This window comes from Oncorhynchus mykiss, chromosome 12 (genome assembly GCF_013265735.2).
Source record: "Oncorhynchus mykiss isolate Arlee chromosome 12, USDA_OmykA_1.1, whole genome shotgun sequence".
Taxonomy (NCBI): Eukaryota; Metazoa; Chordata; class Actinopteri; order Salmoniformes; family Salmonidae; genus Oncorhynchus; species Oncorhynchus mykiss.
Genome location: NC_048576.1, coordinates 44,159,026 through 44,178,409, shown reverse-complemented (window position 1 = coordinate 44,178,409; position 19,384 = coordinate 44,159,026). Strand labels below are relative to the sequence as shown.

The 19,384-nt window shown below is 40.8% G+C and overlaps 1 protein-coding gene across 3 annotated transcripts; it reads left to right on the top strand.

Moving 5' to 3' along the window:
* The first annotated feature begins 8,881 nt into the window (after positions 1-8,881).
* On the top strand, positions 8,882-17,484 carry LOC110537650 (serine/arginine-rich splicing factor 7). 3 transcript variants are annotated; one of them, XR_005034986.1, is made up of 9 exons: positions 8,896-9,036; positions 9,138-9,234; positions 11,847-12,081; positions 12,257-12,442; positions 12,602-12,676; positions 12,973-13,011; positions 13,190-13,285; positions 16,284-16,458; positions 16,989-17,484. XR_005034986.1 is itself a non-coding variant. In XM_021623856.2 (9 exons), exons 3-9 carry the CDS (start codon positions 11,861-11,863, stop codon positions 17,038-17,040), a joined length of 774 nt encoding a protein of 257 aa, XP_021479531.2. In that variant the 5' UTR covers positions 8,899-9,036; positions 9,138-9,234; positions 11,847-11,860; the 3' UTR covers positions 17,041-17,483. The 3 variants fall into 3 exon arrangements, 2 of the variants coding, with proteins under 2 accessions (XP_021479530.2, XP_021479531.2); XM_021623856.2 differs by having other exon boundaries at positions 8,899-9,036; positions 16,284-16,388; positions 16,989-17,483; XM_021623855.2 differs by lacking the exon at positions 9,138-9,234 and having other exon boundaries at positions 8,882-9,036; positions 16,284-16,388; positions 16,989-17,483.
* Positions 17,485-19,384: the final 1,900 nt, after the last annotated feature.

Genomic DNA, 19,384 nt, shown 5'->3' with positions numbered 1-19,384 from the left:
CATCAGAAGCAGACGGTTGCTCCAGAGAGTAGAATGATTCATTGGGGGTTGTCTGGTCCTCCTTCAAGACGACCAGCGGCTGGGAGAGGGATGAGCAATTTACTGACTGACCCGGATGTATTAAACTTGATTATTTTTATGGGGGACATAAAATGTTGATTAAAAGCATGACCTATCAAATTTTTTTCCAATACTGATGTCAGAATTCAGTATAACTTGCTTGTGTAGGGAAGGAGAGGAATTTCCACGCTTTAGTGCCTTAACTAGTGCCTTAACAGAGTCAGAGATAGAATTTGGGAAGTGGCCCAGGCATGATTTCTTGTTCTAAAAATATTGAAAAGTTCTGTAGAAAACCAGGGATTTGATCTGTTTTTTAGTCTATAGCGTTTAAAAGGAGCATGTTTATCTGCCAGTGATATAAAAATAGATGAGAAATGCTCAAGCGCTAATTCAGGGTCAGGTATACACTTGGAGGAAAGTTCCGAAAGTACAATTCATGCATAAACGCTTGGAGAGAAAAGTAAGAAAAAATGTATCCTAATAATATGGGGATCAGAATTATGCTGTCTCTAAATCTAATCATCTGGATCTATCTAGATTTCTCACATTTAACCTAGTGGGTTTTGTGATTAGCTGGGTTAGATTAAGATCAAGATAAGTTTAAAGTCACCTAAGACCACCAGTTCAGAAGATAGAACATTTTTTAAATGCTAAACTATGAAACTAGTCGCATCAACTAAAGCAGCAGGAGGCCTGTACACTCCAGCAACAAATACATGCACGTTTTGGCTCATGGTCACATCTAAAACCAGGATTTCACATTTCTGTTGAGCTTCCAATGATGAGCTCAGGTCGGATCCCCCCGCTACCGTATCTCCTATCAGCAGCAGGAGCCGCAGAAATCGGATGTTGAGGCGGCAGCCACGCGGCACCCTGAACAAGAGAGCCCAGAGTGTAGCCCGTAGTGGAGGCGGTCGTCACTGTAGAAGCTACAGCATCTGCGTACCCGGTGTCCGTATGCCCTGAGGAAGACAGCGGGACAGTGGATGAAAACGATTTGAGAGTTTGTCATGACGCTGCGAGAAACAAGACGGAACGCTGGGGTGTGGGTCTCTTCCTCCTCCTAGATCCAATCACACTCCATGTACGCCCGCCAGGAGTAGAGCTGATAGCATCCGACTTTTGGCTAGGTTTAGAAGGCCGTGAGGTGGGGAAATGCTCAAGATCCATAAAAGTTCCATTACAGTTGTCTTTTTGAAAAGAGGCATCAACAAATGCGGTTAAATGTGAGGCGTCCTTATTCAAAATTAGACGCTCATCCAGATGTTTAATTTCCTCAAGTAAAGGAATGATCATCCTCTTGGCAGCATTTATTTTGTGACATTGGACACAGGTGAAGTTTTCAGATAGGTCCTTCACTGGGATGACTGTGAACATGTCACATAAAATGCATTTACTGGCCTTATGGTCGGCCGATAGAGTCAAAGGAGTTTTCACTGCTTTATGTAGAAGCAGGAGAACACCCTTTACTCAATTCAGCTATTTTGCGTGCTAGCCAAATAGGCTTCTAAAAGGCTATCTGTGGCTATCGGCATCACTGGATCCAAAATAACTAATGAAAACTGGGTATAAAATACTAAATATAACATAAAATGAAATGTTTATCTAATAATCAGATAATTAAAAGTATTCACCGTTTGTCAGAGAACCACAGCATGGACAGGTAGCAAACAGCATGGACCTGCATCCCATGTTCTTTGCACATCAGTGCAAAATAACCATGTCTGTCCCTGTTTCATTGCATTCTCAACCCGCAGAAAAGAGAATAGAATGTAACTTATCTCCCAAAAGCATGGGAGGACAATAACTCCCAAAATAGACTGCAATGATGATGTATATTTCATTCATAGCGTTAAAAAAATATTGAGATGATCAAATGCCAACAACAACACATACAGTTTACTGCTATTTTATAGATGGTGCAGGTATTGTGCTAATTCCATAACAAGTCCAACAAATACTAATTGAAACCATAACACAACTAACACTTCAGGCTCATATCTAAAAATCCTACAACTGTCTTGTCTAGTGTGATGACCTTCCATAATATTGCTGCTGCATGGCTATATGATCTTCCTAGTCCTGCGATGGATCAACACCCTGTAATTTATACTTCCTATAACTCAGTACCAACGACCCAAGGATGATGGTACTGATTCCTAACACTGTCTAGGCTCAACATATGCTTTTAAATAGATGTAGTCCCCTTCCGACTTCATTAACACACATCCCACCATGCTACTGTGCAGGTACTGATAAGCCTCGGAGCCTTTCAGGTAGTTCATGGCTTGCCCATCGCTAGCGATGGATTCAATGAAATAACATAAAAATACTACCGTAGGTAATTCGGGGCCACTTTTTCACATTATCCTCCCATCCTTCGATGGTATAGGGGTGAGGGAGAGTAATGTCGCCTCGTTTTAAAGTTGTTTTAGTATGCTCCCAACTTTTGCGACTGCTGATCATGTAATGTTAAAGTTGCTAGCCGCCGGTTGTTTACACTTTGCCGGAAGTTGGTCCCATAATGCGAGCAAAGAATCACGGGATTTAGGAATGTTGTGGATATGCTGTTTTACCGTTTGTGTTATTTGTGCTGGTCTAATTCCTGTAATGGAAAATCAGAAGAATCTGTGTGCTCATGGATAGTTCATATGGTGCTCTTCGATGTCCCAGGTTTATGGCAATGATTAACAAATAATTTAATCTTTACTTATAGTCAGACATTTATATGTTATGTTATGTATAAAAGGCATGCAGTGCCTTCGGAAAGTATTCAGACAACTTGACTTTTAACACATTTTGTTACGTTACAGCCTTATACTAAAATGGAAGTGCTTGCAAATGTTTGTTTTTTTTTACACAGAAATACCTTATTTACATAAGTATTCAGACCCTTTGCAATTGAGCTCAGGTGCATCTTGTTTTCCATTGATCATCCTTGAGATGTTGCTCCAACTTGATTGGAGTCCACCTGTGGTAAATTCAATTGATTAGACATGATTTGGAAAGTCACACACCTGTCTATATAAGGTCTCACGGTTGACAGTGCATGCCAGAGCAAAAACAAAGTCATGAGGTCGAAGGAATTGTCTTTAGAGCGCCGAGACAGGATTGTGTCGAGGCACAGATCTGTGAAAAAGCACCAAAAAATGTCTGCAACGTTGAATGTTCCCAAGAGCACAGTGGCCTCCATAATTCTTAAATGTAAGACATTTGAAACCACCAAGACTCTTTCTAGAACTGGCAGCTCGGCCAAACTGAGCAATTGGGGGAGAAGGGCCTTGGTCAGGGAGGTGACCAAGAACCCGATGGTCACTCTGACAGAGCTCTAGAGTTCCTTTGTGGAGATGGGAGAACCTTCCAGAAGGACAACCATCTCTGCAGCACTCCACCAATCAGGCCTTTATGGTAGAGTGGCCAGACAGAAGCAACTCCTCAGTAAAAGTTACATGACAGCCCGCTTGGAGTTTTCCAAAAGGCACCCAAAGACTCTCGGACCATGATTAACAAGATTCTCTGGTCTGATGAAACCAAGATTGAACTCTTTGGCCAGAATGCCAAGCGTCACATATGGAGGAAACCTGACACCATCCCTACGGTGAGCATGGTGGTGTCAGCATCATGCTGTGGGGATGTTTTTCAGCAGCAGGGACTAGGAGACTATTCGGGATCGAGGCAAAGATCAACGGAGCAGAGTACAGAGAAATCCTTGATGAAAACCTGCTCCAGAACACTCAGGATCTCGGACTGGGGAGAACGTTCACTTTCCAACAGGACAACCCCCCTGATGAGGGGGGGAAACTATTTAATCAATGTTAGAATAAGGCTGTAACGTAACAAAATGTGTAAAAATCAAGGGGTCTGAATACCATCCAAAGGCACTGTATGTATGAATTTTTTACTATTTAGATGTAATTAAAACGATGCAATTGTTGGAGCTCATGTGTTTGATGTGATTGATAGGTGACTAGGTGCATTCTTGTCAAATAATCTTTATGATTATGGATACATTCTGCAATAAATTAATCTGGCTTGGAATCTGCAACAGAAGATGTCAAAAGGTTTTCAGTTAAATACTTGATTACACCATGATCTGAAATAGAATTCACCTTGTTCATATAGTTGGCAGACATTAAATATTAGTCCTCCACTGGCTGAAGGAGAAGAGGATCTGGCAAAATAAGGGTATGTTGCCAATATCATCTATGTCAGATTTTCCTAACTCCAGTCCTCGAGTACCCCCAACAGTACACATTACATTTTTAGCCCTGGAAAAGCGCAACTAATTCAACTTGTTAACTAATCATCAATCCATTGATGAATTGAATCAGATGTGCTTCTCCAGTGCTACAACAAAAAGGTGAGCTGTTGGGGGTACTCGAGAACTGGAGTTGGGGAAACGCTGAACTATCTTATTTGCAGAAAACTAGCCTATTCAAACAGTAGCACATTGTAAATATCTGACTGCTACTAGGATAGTATTCACAAGACCAAATTCCTAAACAAGCCAACAAATATTAGTTTAAAAAAATGTAATATGGAACAGTAATGAAAATGTTCAATATATCGTTTTAGATCAAGATAGCTAGTAGTTAGCTAGTTGACAGCCAAGGTGTTGCCTAGATGAAGTGCAAGAGCTTGCATGGATTTGTAGTCTTGCATGATATTTACAGTAATTTGATAATTTGCATTTTTTAATCCAGGAGTAAATAAAGCTGAATTGATTGATAAATGTCACCTTGACCGAGAGAGATTTTCAGTTCTCAAAATGTCATGCTATGGAAAGCCTACATGAAACACATACCTTTTTTAAGTGGTTTTAAAATCCCCTATGAGAAAAATGTATGTTGAAAAACTATTGGAACCATTTCCGTGTTACTTTGACTGATAGATTTGATGGGTATTATAACGACAACACTGTGGTACCCTATTGTAAGATGTTTCATTCATCCACCTGTTTATTTTAACCATAGAGATAGTTAGAGGACACAACATGTACCTGTCCCATTAGGGAGAGGCTATACGGAATGTCATACAGCGAGTTGCGACGGAGGGTTTCGGTTCCGTCAGTTGTCGCGATGAGCCCTTCCCAGCTAGCTAGATTATGCTTGTGGCTAAAAACTCCAGCAAGAATTTGAAACTTGTCTGCCGAAGTTGAAACTTGTAGTGTAGTGTAGGGAGAGTGTTCAGAAGCATTCCGTTTTTATTGGAGTAAAAATAAAAATAGGTGAAAATCGCTACAATGTAGGTGCTTTAGCTGTCACCCTGGCGGTCAAGCGGGAGTGAAGGACACATGCCCCATGTTGTGTTGCTGGCTTGCAGCGCAAACTCACACCATTGCGCAATAAACTGTATCACAGTGACATCCAGATGGTTACTACCAATGTTACAAGTTATTTCTCTTGTAGGCTACCATACTACTCAAAATAAAATGAAGTGGGGTGGAAGAAATTTGCCACGTTAACTACCACCAGCGACATGTGATACAGCTGCGTTGGGAAGCAACTGCTGCAAGCACCTCGATACAACACCGTTGCACATTCATTACATCAACCAATTGCTTGTCATGGTGACCAATACTACAAGTGGTGACCAATACTACAAGTTTTTTCTCCCTCACCCATCAAAATAGACTTCACTTTATTTTACAAGTTTTAACTAGCGTCATATTCTGTTGTTGCCAGCGTAACTGATTGACTGAAACAAATCCATTCCTCTCTTCTTTTTTTTTATCATTCTTTTTTTATTAATTTCAAATCAATACATAAAGCACATGAGGGAACACAAGTATACATAGATTACAAACAATAGACAATCGAGCTAGGGGGTACAATATCACATTACAATTACACAAGGACCTTAAGGGACATGCATATACTTACAATTCTAACAGCTTTTTTGTTAGTAGAGCATTTAACCGTCTTAAAATACAGTTCAATTTCTTTTTGTAGGGTACGAAAATATGGTTTTCTGTTTGTAAATTTACATTTGTATATGAAATTTGGCCAAAAGAATAATGAAATTAATTACATAAAAATGATTCCGCTTATTTCTATTGTATGTAAAGAATCCAAACAGTACATCTCTCCACAATAGTGTAACATCTTCATAAATGTGTTCAATTATAAACCTACTGATGTCTTGCCACAGTTTTCTTACATGCATACAATGCCAAAAAAGATGCACAACTGTTTCTGGGTGGTCATTACAAAAGGAGCAATTTGAGTTAATGTTTTCCTTAAACTTCTTCATATAGTGGTTGGCAGGATAATATTTATGAATAATTTTAAAGGAAACTTCCTTAATTTTGTTAACAAGTAGGTAGGTATGTGTGTGGCAACATCCAAACTTTTTTCCAACAGATATTATCAATAAATCCATTCCAATAAGGCATGACATAAAACAAGGATCGTATCGCTCTGTTGTTGAATGGACCAAAAGAGAAACCAATCTTTCCTACTGATGAGTCAACAGGGTCAACAGAAGGTAGGCTCTGAGGGTCAGGTCTTGACACGTTCCTGAATAACATAGCAACACCCGAGGGAATGGCATCTAAAACAATTGAAAAATCTTTAGGTGTTACAGGGACCTTGTAAAGTGATAAGAAATCCATTCCTCTCCACTTGACTCTCAGCTGCATGACATGCGTCATCAATTTGGGCACCAGTGTCTGTATAGCCTCTCCCGTCGCATTATGGCATCTGTGAGAGCATGGGCAGCGCCATGGATGCCATATCCATTTTGAAGTAGTTCATTTTCTTCTACTACTTCTTTGAACATGTATAAAGTCAAGGTTGATGATTTACAGCCATCTGCAGTTATGGAATGTTTGTGCATGAGTATAATTCATTGGCTGATCCCTCCTGATGACCTGGATGGTATTATGTTTTCCATTAGATGCTGTAAAGAAGTCAGTGGAACGACCAAAATAATGGTAATACCATGGAAACGCGTGGGGAAAGATCCAGAATATCCTCATTGCCAGCTAAATTTGCCTACATTTAGGCTATTGTTTTTATGTGTATTTCACAATATGTTATGGTAAAAATCGGAGTATATTGCTTGTATGGATGTCAACCCCAATATACTTTCATGTCATCATCACAAATGAACTGCATTAAAGTTAAAATGACTTTGACTACCACCACCAATTTCTGTAAGCTCTCTATGCTACCAGCTCATAATAACACGAGTTAGCATTTAGCAGTCATTTCTTCTAAACCTGAAAAGCAGGTTCCCAAACTATTGGGAAATCATTCCAGGTGAAGCTGGTTGAGAGAATGCCAAAAGTGTGCCAAGCTGTCATCAAAGAAGAGGGAAGAATTTGAAGAATCTAAATATGAAATTTGTTTAACACTTTTTTGGTTACTACATGATTCCATATGTGTTATTTCATTATTTTGATGTCTTCACTATTATTCTACAATGTAGAAAATAACAAAATAAAGAAAAACCATTGAATGAGTAGGTGTTTTAAAACTTTTGAACCCAAAATAGAAGCTTGTTTTACTCCAATGTTTGTAAACATTGTAAAAGTTAACAAACACTGTATAGCCTCATAACATTTTTAAAACAAAAAAAATATGTAATGGATAGTCAGTCCTTGCATCCATAGCTCTGTCTATTAATGAGTGGTAACATTTCTCCTGGCCCATCCCTCAGCTTTTTACCAAACCATACTTGGGGCGACCGTTTAGTTATTGTTTCATTTGTGGATTTGCCCTTTAAACAGCTGCATATTATCAAGATATCAAAGTGTCACCAACAAAAAGGTAAGCGATCGGCCTATAGCAAATGCAGCACATGGCATTCATTTTTCACATGTAAATAGCATGTTTCAGTAGTGCTCAAAGCATGCCATTCCATGAGTGCAGCATTTATTTTTCAACTCAAATCAATGAGCCCAATCAGTTCTCCATGACAACAAAATCATAAACAACAGAGTAAGGCTGGCTAATAAGTCCTTAGTTTTGGGTTCATGCTCAGGTAAAACAATTTGGCTAATCTATACTTCCATATTTCCAAGTCCTATTCTTGAAGATCAAGGGGTATAACATGTCTTGGAATGACTGGAATTCTGACAGACTTTGGTTTTCAATGTAAATATATCATTTAATTGTATTATTATATGTAGTAGAAAGCGATGGGTTAGAAGAAGCCTACATTACCAACCCATAAAGTAAAGTTGAACATCCATATATGGTCAGCTATGTAAGCTTTAACATTGATTTATCCTGCAATAGATGGGGTTTAATTGGTAACATAAGTAATCTAAAATAATAATCTAAAAGTAATGTAATCAGATACATTTTACCCCCTTTTTCTCCCCAATTTCGTGGTATCCAATTGTTAGTAGCTACTATCTTTTGGATCAATGCTACTTAGGAAATCTGTTTAATATCTAGAGGAAAATCTGGAATGTGTGGAGGCTGGAAGGTGAGAGTCACAAGAATTAGTCTTATTTAGATTGTTGTGTGTGTCTGCAGAGCAGAAGAAGCATGTTTTAAGACTATTTAACTAGGCAAGTCAGTTAAGAACAAATTCTTATTCACAATGACAGCCTACTGTCAAACCTGGACGACCCTGGGGCATATTGTGACCCACCCTATGGGACTCCCAATCACGGCTGGTTGTGATACATGATGTCGTTTTCCCCCTTTCCGTAATGTTTTTTTCAAAACTTTTCTTATTCAATTCCCCGTTCAGTTGGTGGCGGTAATGCACCATTAACATTGGATGCTAACCGCCGTTTTAAACCCCATCGACGAAGAAGATTACGTGTGCACGCACCCGGCATCGTAGCTTGTAGGAACCAATGGTATGTTACTATTCAGGAAATCCCTCCTCCATGAAACCGAAAGAGACTCGCTCTCTGGTTGGCGGTACTTCCTTCCCTGGGTTATATGTTAAACGTGCTGTTGCCTTGTGCGAGCAGCTAGCTAGGTCAATACGGGAAAGGGGGGGAGTGTGGAAAAGGTGAGTGCCCGGCTTGTTACTATGCTAAGGAAACGAAGACAGCATAACATTAAACACAAATTATGAACTCGTAAAATGAATCACGCTTTTTTTTTTACTAGTATTTGCAGCTGACTGAGGCCAACTGGGAAACGGTGTTCATTCACTAGCTGAACGGGGGAGGCGGGTAGCTAACGTTAGCATAGCTAGCTGCATCAAGTGAGTATGGCAGCCATTGTATATCGATCCAAGCTGCGTTTTCGGCGAACTGTCTGAAATCACATTTTGGCAAGAATCAAATGCTTAGGGTTTGTTTTCAAACCAGTTTGTGTTTATCGTGATATTTCTCCCATTTGTAACGTTATAGCCTTATTTGGTGAACAAAACCGCGTGAAACCATGCAATGGTGTGCGGCCTAGCTTCTACGCGCAAAGTGCTGTATTGCCCACTGCACTGTTGCTAGCTAACTAGTTGTGAGCATTGGTCTCATCTTAGGTAACGGCTGCTATAGCTAGTTAACTACTGCCACTTGTAACGTTAGCAAACAACGGTAATGTTAACTACGTTATTTGGGTAAAAGTACATTAGTCTCGAGACCGACATGGTATTCTTTACGCGTTTGTTATCTAACGTTAACTAAGGGCATTTTTACACTTGTTCTCTCTGACAGTTTTTGTCAGTCAACTCGGTTCCGTTATTTTTTGTGTGCAGAGTGAACACTCCAAAGGAACTCAGACCTTTCAAAAGAGCCCCGGAACCGAACTAAAACCATCTCGATAGGTGGTCTGGGTTAGGTTCGCTTGAATTCCTCTGCCCGGTTGCCTTTTTTAGAGCATTGTGAACATGAAGCATCTCAGGTTTGCTTGTCATTATTCCTGCACCACACACGAGGCTATTGCAATACCGTGTCCCCTGCCATAAATCCTCACATTGATGCCACAAAAGAGAGAAGAGGTGGGGGGTTGCAGAAGAAACGGTCTTTGGCTATTGATTGGGATTGTCAAGGATGCACAGAAATTCCACTGTGGCGTTTTTAGTTCAGATTATTTGGTATGCAATATGTCTTTATGTTAAGAGAGCTTCAGAAACGCATTTTTCGATTGTGGGGTTTGAATAGTGTGAGAATCACAACATGGGGTATAAAATCATTTCTAGCTCTTAAAGGTGTAGTAGCCTACGTTGGGTGTAAATTGAATTAGTAATATTTAATCTGCAGTTATTCTAGTATTTATTCTGTTACTATTAAAATGTACATAAAGATTATAGGTATCTTCTGATTAATTATTGTCTCATCTTTTAACTAAATGCAATTTATTTGCTTACCAAATGTACGTAGGTATGTCTAGCTGTCTGATACCACTTTCTGATGGAATGTCTTGGCCTGCACTTTGTAAAGACCCAGAGTGTATTGAGTGAATGTTAAAAAAAAATCTAGATTCCTTTCGAAACATAGCAATGTGAATGTAATCAGGACTCTGACAAAACAGGAGAACTGGCAAAAGTGTTGTCGTCATTCAAAGGCCATCCAACCAGCCTCATAACCGCAGACCATGTGTGTGGGCAAACGGTTTGCTGATGTGAACAGAGTGCCTCATGGTGGAGGTGAGGTTATGGTATGCGCAAGCCTAAGCAAGGACAACAAACACAATTGAGTTTTCTTGATGGCAATTTGAATGCATAGATCCTGAGACCCATTGTCGTGTCGTGCGATTCATCCGCCGCCATCACCTGTTGCTCTGGATCAACATGTAAGAATGCACATTCTAGTTCCTGATGATATCCAGCAACTTTGCAGAACCTTTGAAGAGAAGTTGGATGACATTCAACAGGCCACAATCTAAAGCCTGATCAACTTTATGCAAAGATGACAAATGGTGGTCACACCAGATGACTAGTTTTCTGCTCCACACCCCAACTTATTTTTTTTTAAGGTACAGTGGGGCAAAAAAGTATTTAGTCAGCCACCAATTGTGCAAGTTCTCCCACTTAAAAAGATGAGGTCTGTAATTTTCATCAAAGGTACACTTCAACTATGACGGACAAAATGAGGTGAAAAAATTCAGAAATTCACATTGTAGGATTTTTTATTTATTTATTTGCAAATTATGGTGAAAAATAAGTATTTGATCACCTACAAACAAGCAACATTTCTGGCTCTCACAGACCTGTAACTTCTCCTTTAAGAGGCTCCTCTGTCCTCCACTCGTTGCCTGTATTAATGGCACCTGTTTGAACTTGTTGTCAGTATAAAAGACACCTGTCCACAACCTCAAACAGTCACACTCCAAACTCCACTATGGCCAAGACCAAAGAGCTGTCAAAGGACACCAGAAACAATCTAGTCTTTTAAAGTGGGAGAACTTGCACAATTGGTGGCTGACTAAATACTTTTTTGCCCCACTGTGTATGTGACCAACATGCATATCTGTATTCCCAGTCATGTGACATCCATAGATTAGTGCCATATTTATTGGTTTCAGTTGCATTTATTTTCGTTCAGTATAGGACAATGCCGCAATACGTTTAGATGGAGTTGTTGGTTACCATAGCCAATTTTCCTCTAAACACAACATGTAAGGTCCTTGGACTAGGAGTAATGTTAGGCTCTTTAATCCATTATTGGGCTAGCTAACCTTTAGCCAGCCTCACTTGTAGCATGTGCGTAAACTATTTAATTGTTCCTGTAAAATAATGAGCAGCTGGATAAATTGCAAATATTTTCATGAAATGATGAGTTGGTCATTATTTCCTACCCAGTGCAACAGGCCATGCTAGTCCTGAAGGTCTGTATGGTGTTACACAAGGTCTCAATGTCACTCCTTCATATCTAGTTTCAGATTTTAAGATGTCCCACTCGTCATCACGTGGCTCCTCGCGCAACACTGACTGCAAGGTCTATGTGGGTGACTTAGGCAACGGGGCTGCTAAGGGGGAGTTGGAGCGGGCGTTCAGCTACTATGGACCTCTGCGCAGCGTCTGGGTGGCCAGGAACCCTCCTGGCTTTGCCTTCGTCGAGTACGAAGATCCCAGAGATGCTGAGGATGCGACAAAGGGCATGGATGGCAAGTGAGTACATGTGAGATTGCATACAGCAGCCCGTTATTCCGTGGATTCATAGGGCTTAATCTATAACACTGTCTTCAATATTACATTTTTTGCAGACCTTACCACTTTCACAAGACCTGACACTGGCTAGCAGGCTATATATGCCATATATTCTTAATCCACTGTCCTTTTTCAGAGTGCTCTGTGGTTCTCGCATAAGAGTGGAGTTGTCAACTGGCATGTCTCGCAAGTCACGCTACGGCCGTCCCAGCCGTCGGCACTTCGACCCCAACGACCGCTGCTACCAATGTGGCGAGAGTGGCCATTATGCATATGACTGCTCTCGCTTTAGCAAGAGGGGAGGAGGCCGTCGCCGCAGCAGGTACAGTGTAGAGGCCGCCTACTCCAGAATGTTTCTTTCACCGTTAATTGGAATGTCACTTTCGTTGAATGACATTCAACAACATGGTGGCTCCAAGATAATGTCATTTGTGTAGCAACCATACATATACTATATGTTGATCAATGATCCTCCTCTCAGGTCCCGCTCACGATCTCGCTCAAGGTCCAGGGGAAGGCGTTACCGTTCACGCAGCCGAAGCAACGACCGTGACCGGTGAGTGATTCTGTTTCACAAAAGGACCCCTGCAAGTTGACTTGAAGAGACTTGGAGTCTCCTATGAAATGTTTTTATTTGATTATTTATTATTCTAGCTGACCTTGGACCTGTGTCTGATATTATAAGGCTGTTTTTACACAGGCAGCCCAATTCTGATATTTTTGCCAATTGGTCTTCTCTTTTGCTGGTAATTTGGCAAAATATTAGAATTGGGCTGCCAGTGTAAATGCGGCCTAAGAGTTCTCTTAATTGCTATTATCAGCTTCATGAGTTCCCTTATCTCCCTCTAACAGGCGTAATAGATCCCCATCATACTCAAAGCGCAGAAGCAGGTAAGATTTAATCTACTGCTGAAATCGGTGAATATACTATATTTTTTGACTGTTTGTTGTATATATATTTTTAGACTTGTGTAATTTGTAGCTACCATCCCAACCCTTAGTTTACATATAGGGGCTAGAGCTGCTTTGAATAGATGACATGACAGAGGGTATTGTGTTTGCACGGTAGATCTGGGTCCCCCGCACGTTCCAAGTCCAGAAGTCCAGTGTGCAGATCCAGGACCCCAGTCCGTCGGTCCAGGACTCCAGTGCGCAGATCAGTAAGGTAAATGATAGTCAGTCATGAAGTTGTCTTTAAACATGGTAGGCCTGTCGTCTAGTTCTTACTGCGACAGATGATGCTACTGAAAGTAATGATTGATCGAAAGTGCATGATTGCAGGGCCTCCTGAATGGCGCAGCGGTCTAAGGCTGTGCCCTGAGGCGTCACTACAGATCCGGGTTCGATCTCGGGCTGTATTGCAACTGGCTGTGACCGGGAGACCCATGAGGTGGCGCACAATTGGCCCAGAATCGTCCGGGTTAGGGGAGGGTTTGGCCGGCCAGGCTGTCCTTGTCACATCGCACTCTAGCGACTCCTGTGGTGGGCCAGGCGTGTGCACGTTGACAAGGTCGCCAGTTCTACAGTGTTTTCTCCGACACATTGGTGCAGCTGGCTTCCAGATTAAGCAAGCTGTGTGTCAAGAAGCAGTGTGGCTTGGCAGGGTTGTGTTTCGGATGACACATGGCTCTCGACCTTCGCCTCTCCGGAGTCCATACAGGAGTTGCAGCGATGGGACAAGACTGTAACTACAAAAAAGGGGTAAAAGAGTACAAAGTAAAGAAAATGCGTGCTTTTCATTTTACTGACGACACACTGCGGTTTCGAAAAGCCAGTGTCTCTCTGGAAATTAAACAAACGTGTCGCAACTGCCCCACTCTAAACAGGGCTTTGCCACAACCTGATGGGGGCGATGAACTAATAGAGTTTTCAATGTAAGGCAGTGAAGTGTGCAGGGCGAGGACAAGTTGGGGAAAGCTAAACTTTATGCAAGTACTATGCAATGGCTGCTGATACCTAGCACTACCAGGCCTGCTTGTTAGCACTCACGAGGGTGACACTTGCTTGGCTATCCAAATTATCGTGTTATGTGAATTTCCTGTAAGGTGGTTTTAATCAATGTTGTAAACCAACCAATATGGCACTCAAGAATGGACTACTGTATCATGGCAAATCTCCCTTGTTGTGAAATCTATTCCTTGGGAGAATAATACAGAACTTTTGCACAGGTTAAAGTAAACTCAATCTACATTCTGACTAGAAATGAGACAGGTTCTTAAATGGCAGTAACCAGGTTTCCATCAAACTATTTGAGTCAAGTACCTGTTAAACTGAAGACAGACCTGGTGGAAATGTTAAGTTGTTTAAAAATGTTGATGAAACAAAATATGCTAGACAAGGGTGGATAGTTTTTTTTTTGTAGGTGATTAGATTCTGCGACTAATAGAATAACCGGTCACGCTATGCGGTGTGGTCCTCCCACGACGACTTTAAAAAGCATGCACAGTTTATTGGGCTACAGATTAAATAAATTGAACTTCAGTGTGGTAAAAGTGCACTGATGAGCTTGATGCTCCTTTGCAATAGATGGAGGATCATTGGTGATTGGCTGCCAATTGACAAATGTAGATTCTTGCTCTTATCTGTAATCTCATCATGTAGCCTACCCTCTGCACTGTATCTGCAAGTTGTTGGCTAGAGTGCATGCCAATACCAGAATGGGCACATTTGCTGTTTTAAACAGACTTTGTGCCAAAACCAAGTTAAAAATGGGATGGAAATGCATAGCATTTGCTTTTTATTCGGGAAATGAAAGTTATGCTTTGTGTGCACTTCATTACGCACAGCCTTTTATTCGCAAGAAGTTGGTTTGATGTTATAACACCACTGCTAGTAAAATGCCAATATAAAAAATAGCAAATCTGCCACATTTATGGAAACCTAGCCTAGTGCTTGAAGTGGAATAAGTGCTAGTACAAAAAAAGAACCAAACCAGTCACGGCTGAACGATTAAATCAAATTTGACTCGAAATTGCGATATTGATGTGCAATATCCATATTGCAAGAGGCTGCAATATATTTTAAGTACCAAGTAAGTGAAAAACTCATCAGGAGGTGAAGCAAGCTGGGTGGAAAGGACCGGCGGAGTAGTGACTATGCTAGCAGGATATTATCTCCAATCTTTACAGATGGCAATCGTTTCCATAAATTGATGAATAGGTCTAGCTTAGCATGTATGGTAAGGCCTTGACTATCTTCCTATTCAAATGAGCTCAAAAAAAAATTATGGTAACATTCGTATTGTTTTGTGTGGCTTCAGCGTAAGCGATAAAAAGTGAAAATAGAGACCCGTTCTAGTTGAGATGCGCGTCAAAGCTGTCAGCCTGATAGGCATCATTATAATTCAAAACCATGCATTCTAAAATCGCGCGCTCATGTTTGAGTTTAGGCTGTCTAACATTATTTTAATGTATTTTTTACTTTCAATTTTTTTTGCTAGACTTGGGAGTTCTCTCCTCTTTTGGCTGCTTCCCAATCCCACACACCACTCCCCGCCCCCTGTCACTCCAGCAGATTCACTCAGCATGCATTGACCAAAACGCATGCAGTCAACAGATTATCCCAAACAAAATCGATGCAGCTTTCCACTTTTCTTAATATAAATTCAAGTGTTCTATTATACTATTTGTTTGTATAACTAGTGTTTTGCAGAGAGCAAGTGATGTGGTCTTAGCAAGCTCCAAATGTGCCTAAAAACAATGGCCCCTAATGCTAATTGCTAGTGACCAGATGGCTAGCAAAATTTATTGAGGGCGAATCTTGCTAGGAAACTTTTGCTCTAATACAGGCTGGGACCAGTGGTGGAGTATATCAGCATTGTTCTTAATCTGAGGAAAGGGTGAATAATATTCTAAAATCTGTCTGCATGTACATTTATCTAATTAAGGTCCCATGGGAATCAGTGACCAACACTTTGATTCCTACTGTCACAACCATTTCCTCCCTTCATTTGTTATCATGCCAAACTAAACTGCATTCCAACCTTTAAAATTAGAATGATCATTCTATTTCTGTGATTCCAATAGTACCTGTTTTGATCTATAATTGCAAGTAAAATTGCAATATTTGGTCCATGCCATATTGTGCAGACCTACAACCAGTATTGAATTGAGAATTTAGGGACCCCTCATTGCCCACTGACGCTAATGCTGTTTCTTCTGCAGTCGCTCCCGTTCTCGCTCCCATTCCCGGTCAGTGTCCCACCCCAGGGCGCGGAGCGTCTCCAGATCTCGCTCCAGGTCCCGCTCGGCCACGACCAGGAAGAAGAGGTATTAAATTTGAGGATCTCCTCATACCCCTACACCAGGGTTTCCCAATCCCGGTCTTCGGGACCCCAAGGTGTGCATGTTTTAGTTTTTTGCTCAATCACAACATAGGTGATTTTTAAAAATCATCATAGCTTTGATCATTTGAATCAGCTGTGTAGTGTTAGGCAAAAAACTAAATGTGTACCCCTTGGGGTCCCAAGGACTGAATTTGGGAAATGCTGCCCTACATATGTTTTCTTTCATGTGGCACAGAAGTAAGACTTTTATTCATGCATTTGGTACTGGATACACTTAAATTCAACTCAAAATGGGTTGCCTCTGTCTGTACACTAGTTTTCCCACTTTTGCACCACATGTCTTTCTCCAGGTCGCATCCCAGATTACTAGCTATTTTAGTTATGGTGATTACCAGATGCTTGTACAACTATCAGGTTCTACCTTTTTTGTTTTTTTCCCCCCAGTATCTAAACACAATGATTATTTGAATTAGGAGCAGTGCCTGGTGCAGTCAGCTGATGAAATAGCTACGCCAATGTTCATGCTTTGTTTTTAAGGTCGTGCTCCACTGAAAATGCTAATTACCTTCCTGCCTTGTTTCAGCCGATCCAGGTCTCCCAGCCAGAGGAAAAGCCCCATACCCGATGCTGACTGACCATGGGGGTGAAACCGCTCCATGCCCTGCTGTTCCCCTATCCCCATTTGCCTCAGGGCTTGAAGCCATTTAACCCCTTTGTCCATGTATTTTGATTTCTTTCTCCTGTCATTTAGTTTATTTATCCCTTGGTGTTCATCCTCTGGCTTTGGCATTATTATTTCATCTGTATGTACAACAAATTCCCGAACTGTACATTTCAATGGCTCTTTTTACAGTGGTGATGTTTTTAGCTTTCTGTGCATTTTGAATTTGTTAGCCTTTGGCCAGTGTTAATGGCAATTTTTTTTCCTTTTCTGACATATTTGGCAATATATCAGCTCCAGTCGAGTGCATTGAAGTGTACTCATAGCTGTACTAAAAGCAGAATGATTTAGGGTTTTATTTCATTTTCAATGTAAATGGCGGTATCTTTTTAATAAAATGAATCTTTACACTAGTAATCTGATTCATGATTGTCTGATGTGGATTTAGTCTTAAGTCGATTGCTCACCTGTGTCCATTTTAATTAACATAATAATAAATTCCCCATTTAAAAATCAGTCTGTTTAAGCTAGAGGTGGTTTTTGTATGGGCTGCATCTCAAGCCATTGCATCAGCCTTCCACATTTGTGGTGGAAAATGGCAGCTACAGGGCTGATTATCAGACCAGGAGACATCCTGAAAATCTGTCTTCACACAAGTCTGAGGTCAGTACTTCTGGGCTGTAGTGTCCAGAACCATTTGGGATAAAAACTAGACTGAACTAAATTATAAATGCAACATGTAAAGTGTTGGTCCTATGTTTCATGAGCTGAAATAAAATATCCCAGAAATGTTTAATTGACTAAAAGCTGAACTCAAATGTTCACATTTTGTTTATATCCCTGTTAGTATTTCTTCTTTGCCAAGAAAATCATCCACCTGACAGGTGTGGCATATCAAGAAGCTGATTAAACAGCATCGACATTACACAGGTGCACCTTGTGCTGGGAACAAAAGGCCTGTCAAAATGTGCAGCTTTGACACAACACAATGCCACAGATGTCTCAAGGTTTGAGGGAATGTGCAATTGGCATGCTGACTGCAGGAATATCCACCAGTGCTGTTGCCATAGAAGTTAATGTTAATTTCTCTACCATAAACTGTCTCCAATGTCATTTTAGAGAATTTAGCATTAAATCCAACCAGCCTCAACTGCATACCACGTGTAACCATGCCAGCCCAGGTCCTCCACATCTGGCTTCTTCACCTGCGGGATCGTCAGAGACCGGACAGCTGATGAAATTGGAGTATTTTTATCTAATAAAGCCGTTTTGTGGGGAAAAACTCATTCTGAGTGGGCTGGCATATGCACACTTGATACAAACTGTAAATCAGTAAAATGGATATTTTTGCATGTGTTCATATTTGTAAGTATATGACCCTATTATGGAAAAGGGAGACCCATCACCAACCCATAAAGTAAAATGTATCATTCAGCTATGTAAACTTTAACATGGATTTATCCTGCGATAGATGTGGTTCAATGGGTAACATGTCTTCTAATACCTCTTAAAGGGCAAAAACGAAAATACAGCGCTAATTTGACCACTTCACGTCAAAGGACATGAACCTACGGTGTCAGGAAAAAAAGAACCAACCATTTATCCATTGCAATTTAAGAGAAATCATACAATGTACAATTGGTGATGTTCATAAAAAGGTGTTTTTTTTCTTCAAAGATGTTACAGATCCAGTTGCAGCATGTTCAGACAAATCTTTTTTAAGTGTGTATCGGAGCTCTGTGAGATTTCTGTGATTTTCTGAAATAACACACACTCATTCAACCCTCTGTAAATAAGTCAAAGGAGGATATGTGTTCACTTTCAGCTTCCTGTGTCAACCGGAAGTGCCTTCAAATGGTGTCATAGGTGCTGTTTCGAAAAGGGTTAAAAGGGTCTGATCTTTTCAAAACTTCATATGTGTCATTTCTTCCAACAGATGTCAAAGAAAAGCTCTCTCTCACACACATACACACACACACAGCAAGGATGGAGTGACAAAGTGCAGTGCTTAAAGACACTCAGAGCCTGCAATGGCATTACCATCATCTCTAGGCTGTGCCGAATTCAACGAGATGCCCCGTTAGACCTTAGACCGTAGCTTGCTCGGTCTGAGCTCACCGACCATGAAAAAAGTAGGTCCATAATGAAGCCTGGCCCTAAATTGCAGGTGCTTTTGGGTGACAACGGGAGAACAGTTAGGGTTAGAAGCACAATTCGACCTCAGGAACATTCCTGAGGTCCTCCCGATCTGTGCAAGCCTAATCTTGACCATGCGGCATTAATCCTTAACAGTTAAAAGGTGTTTTCATCAAACAGTT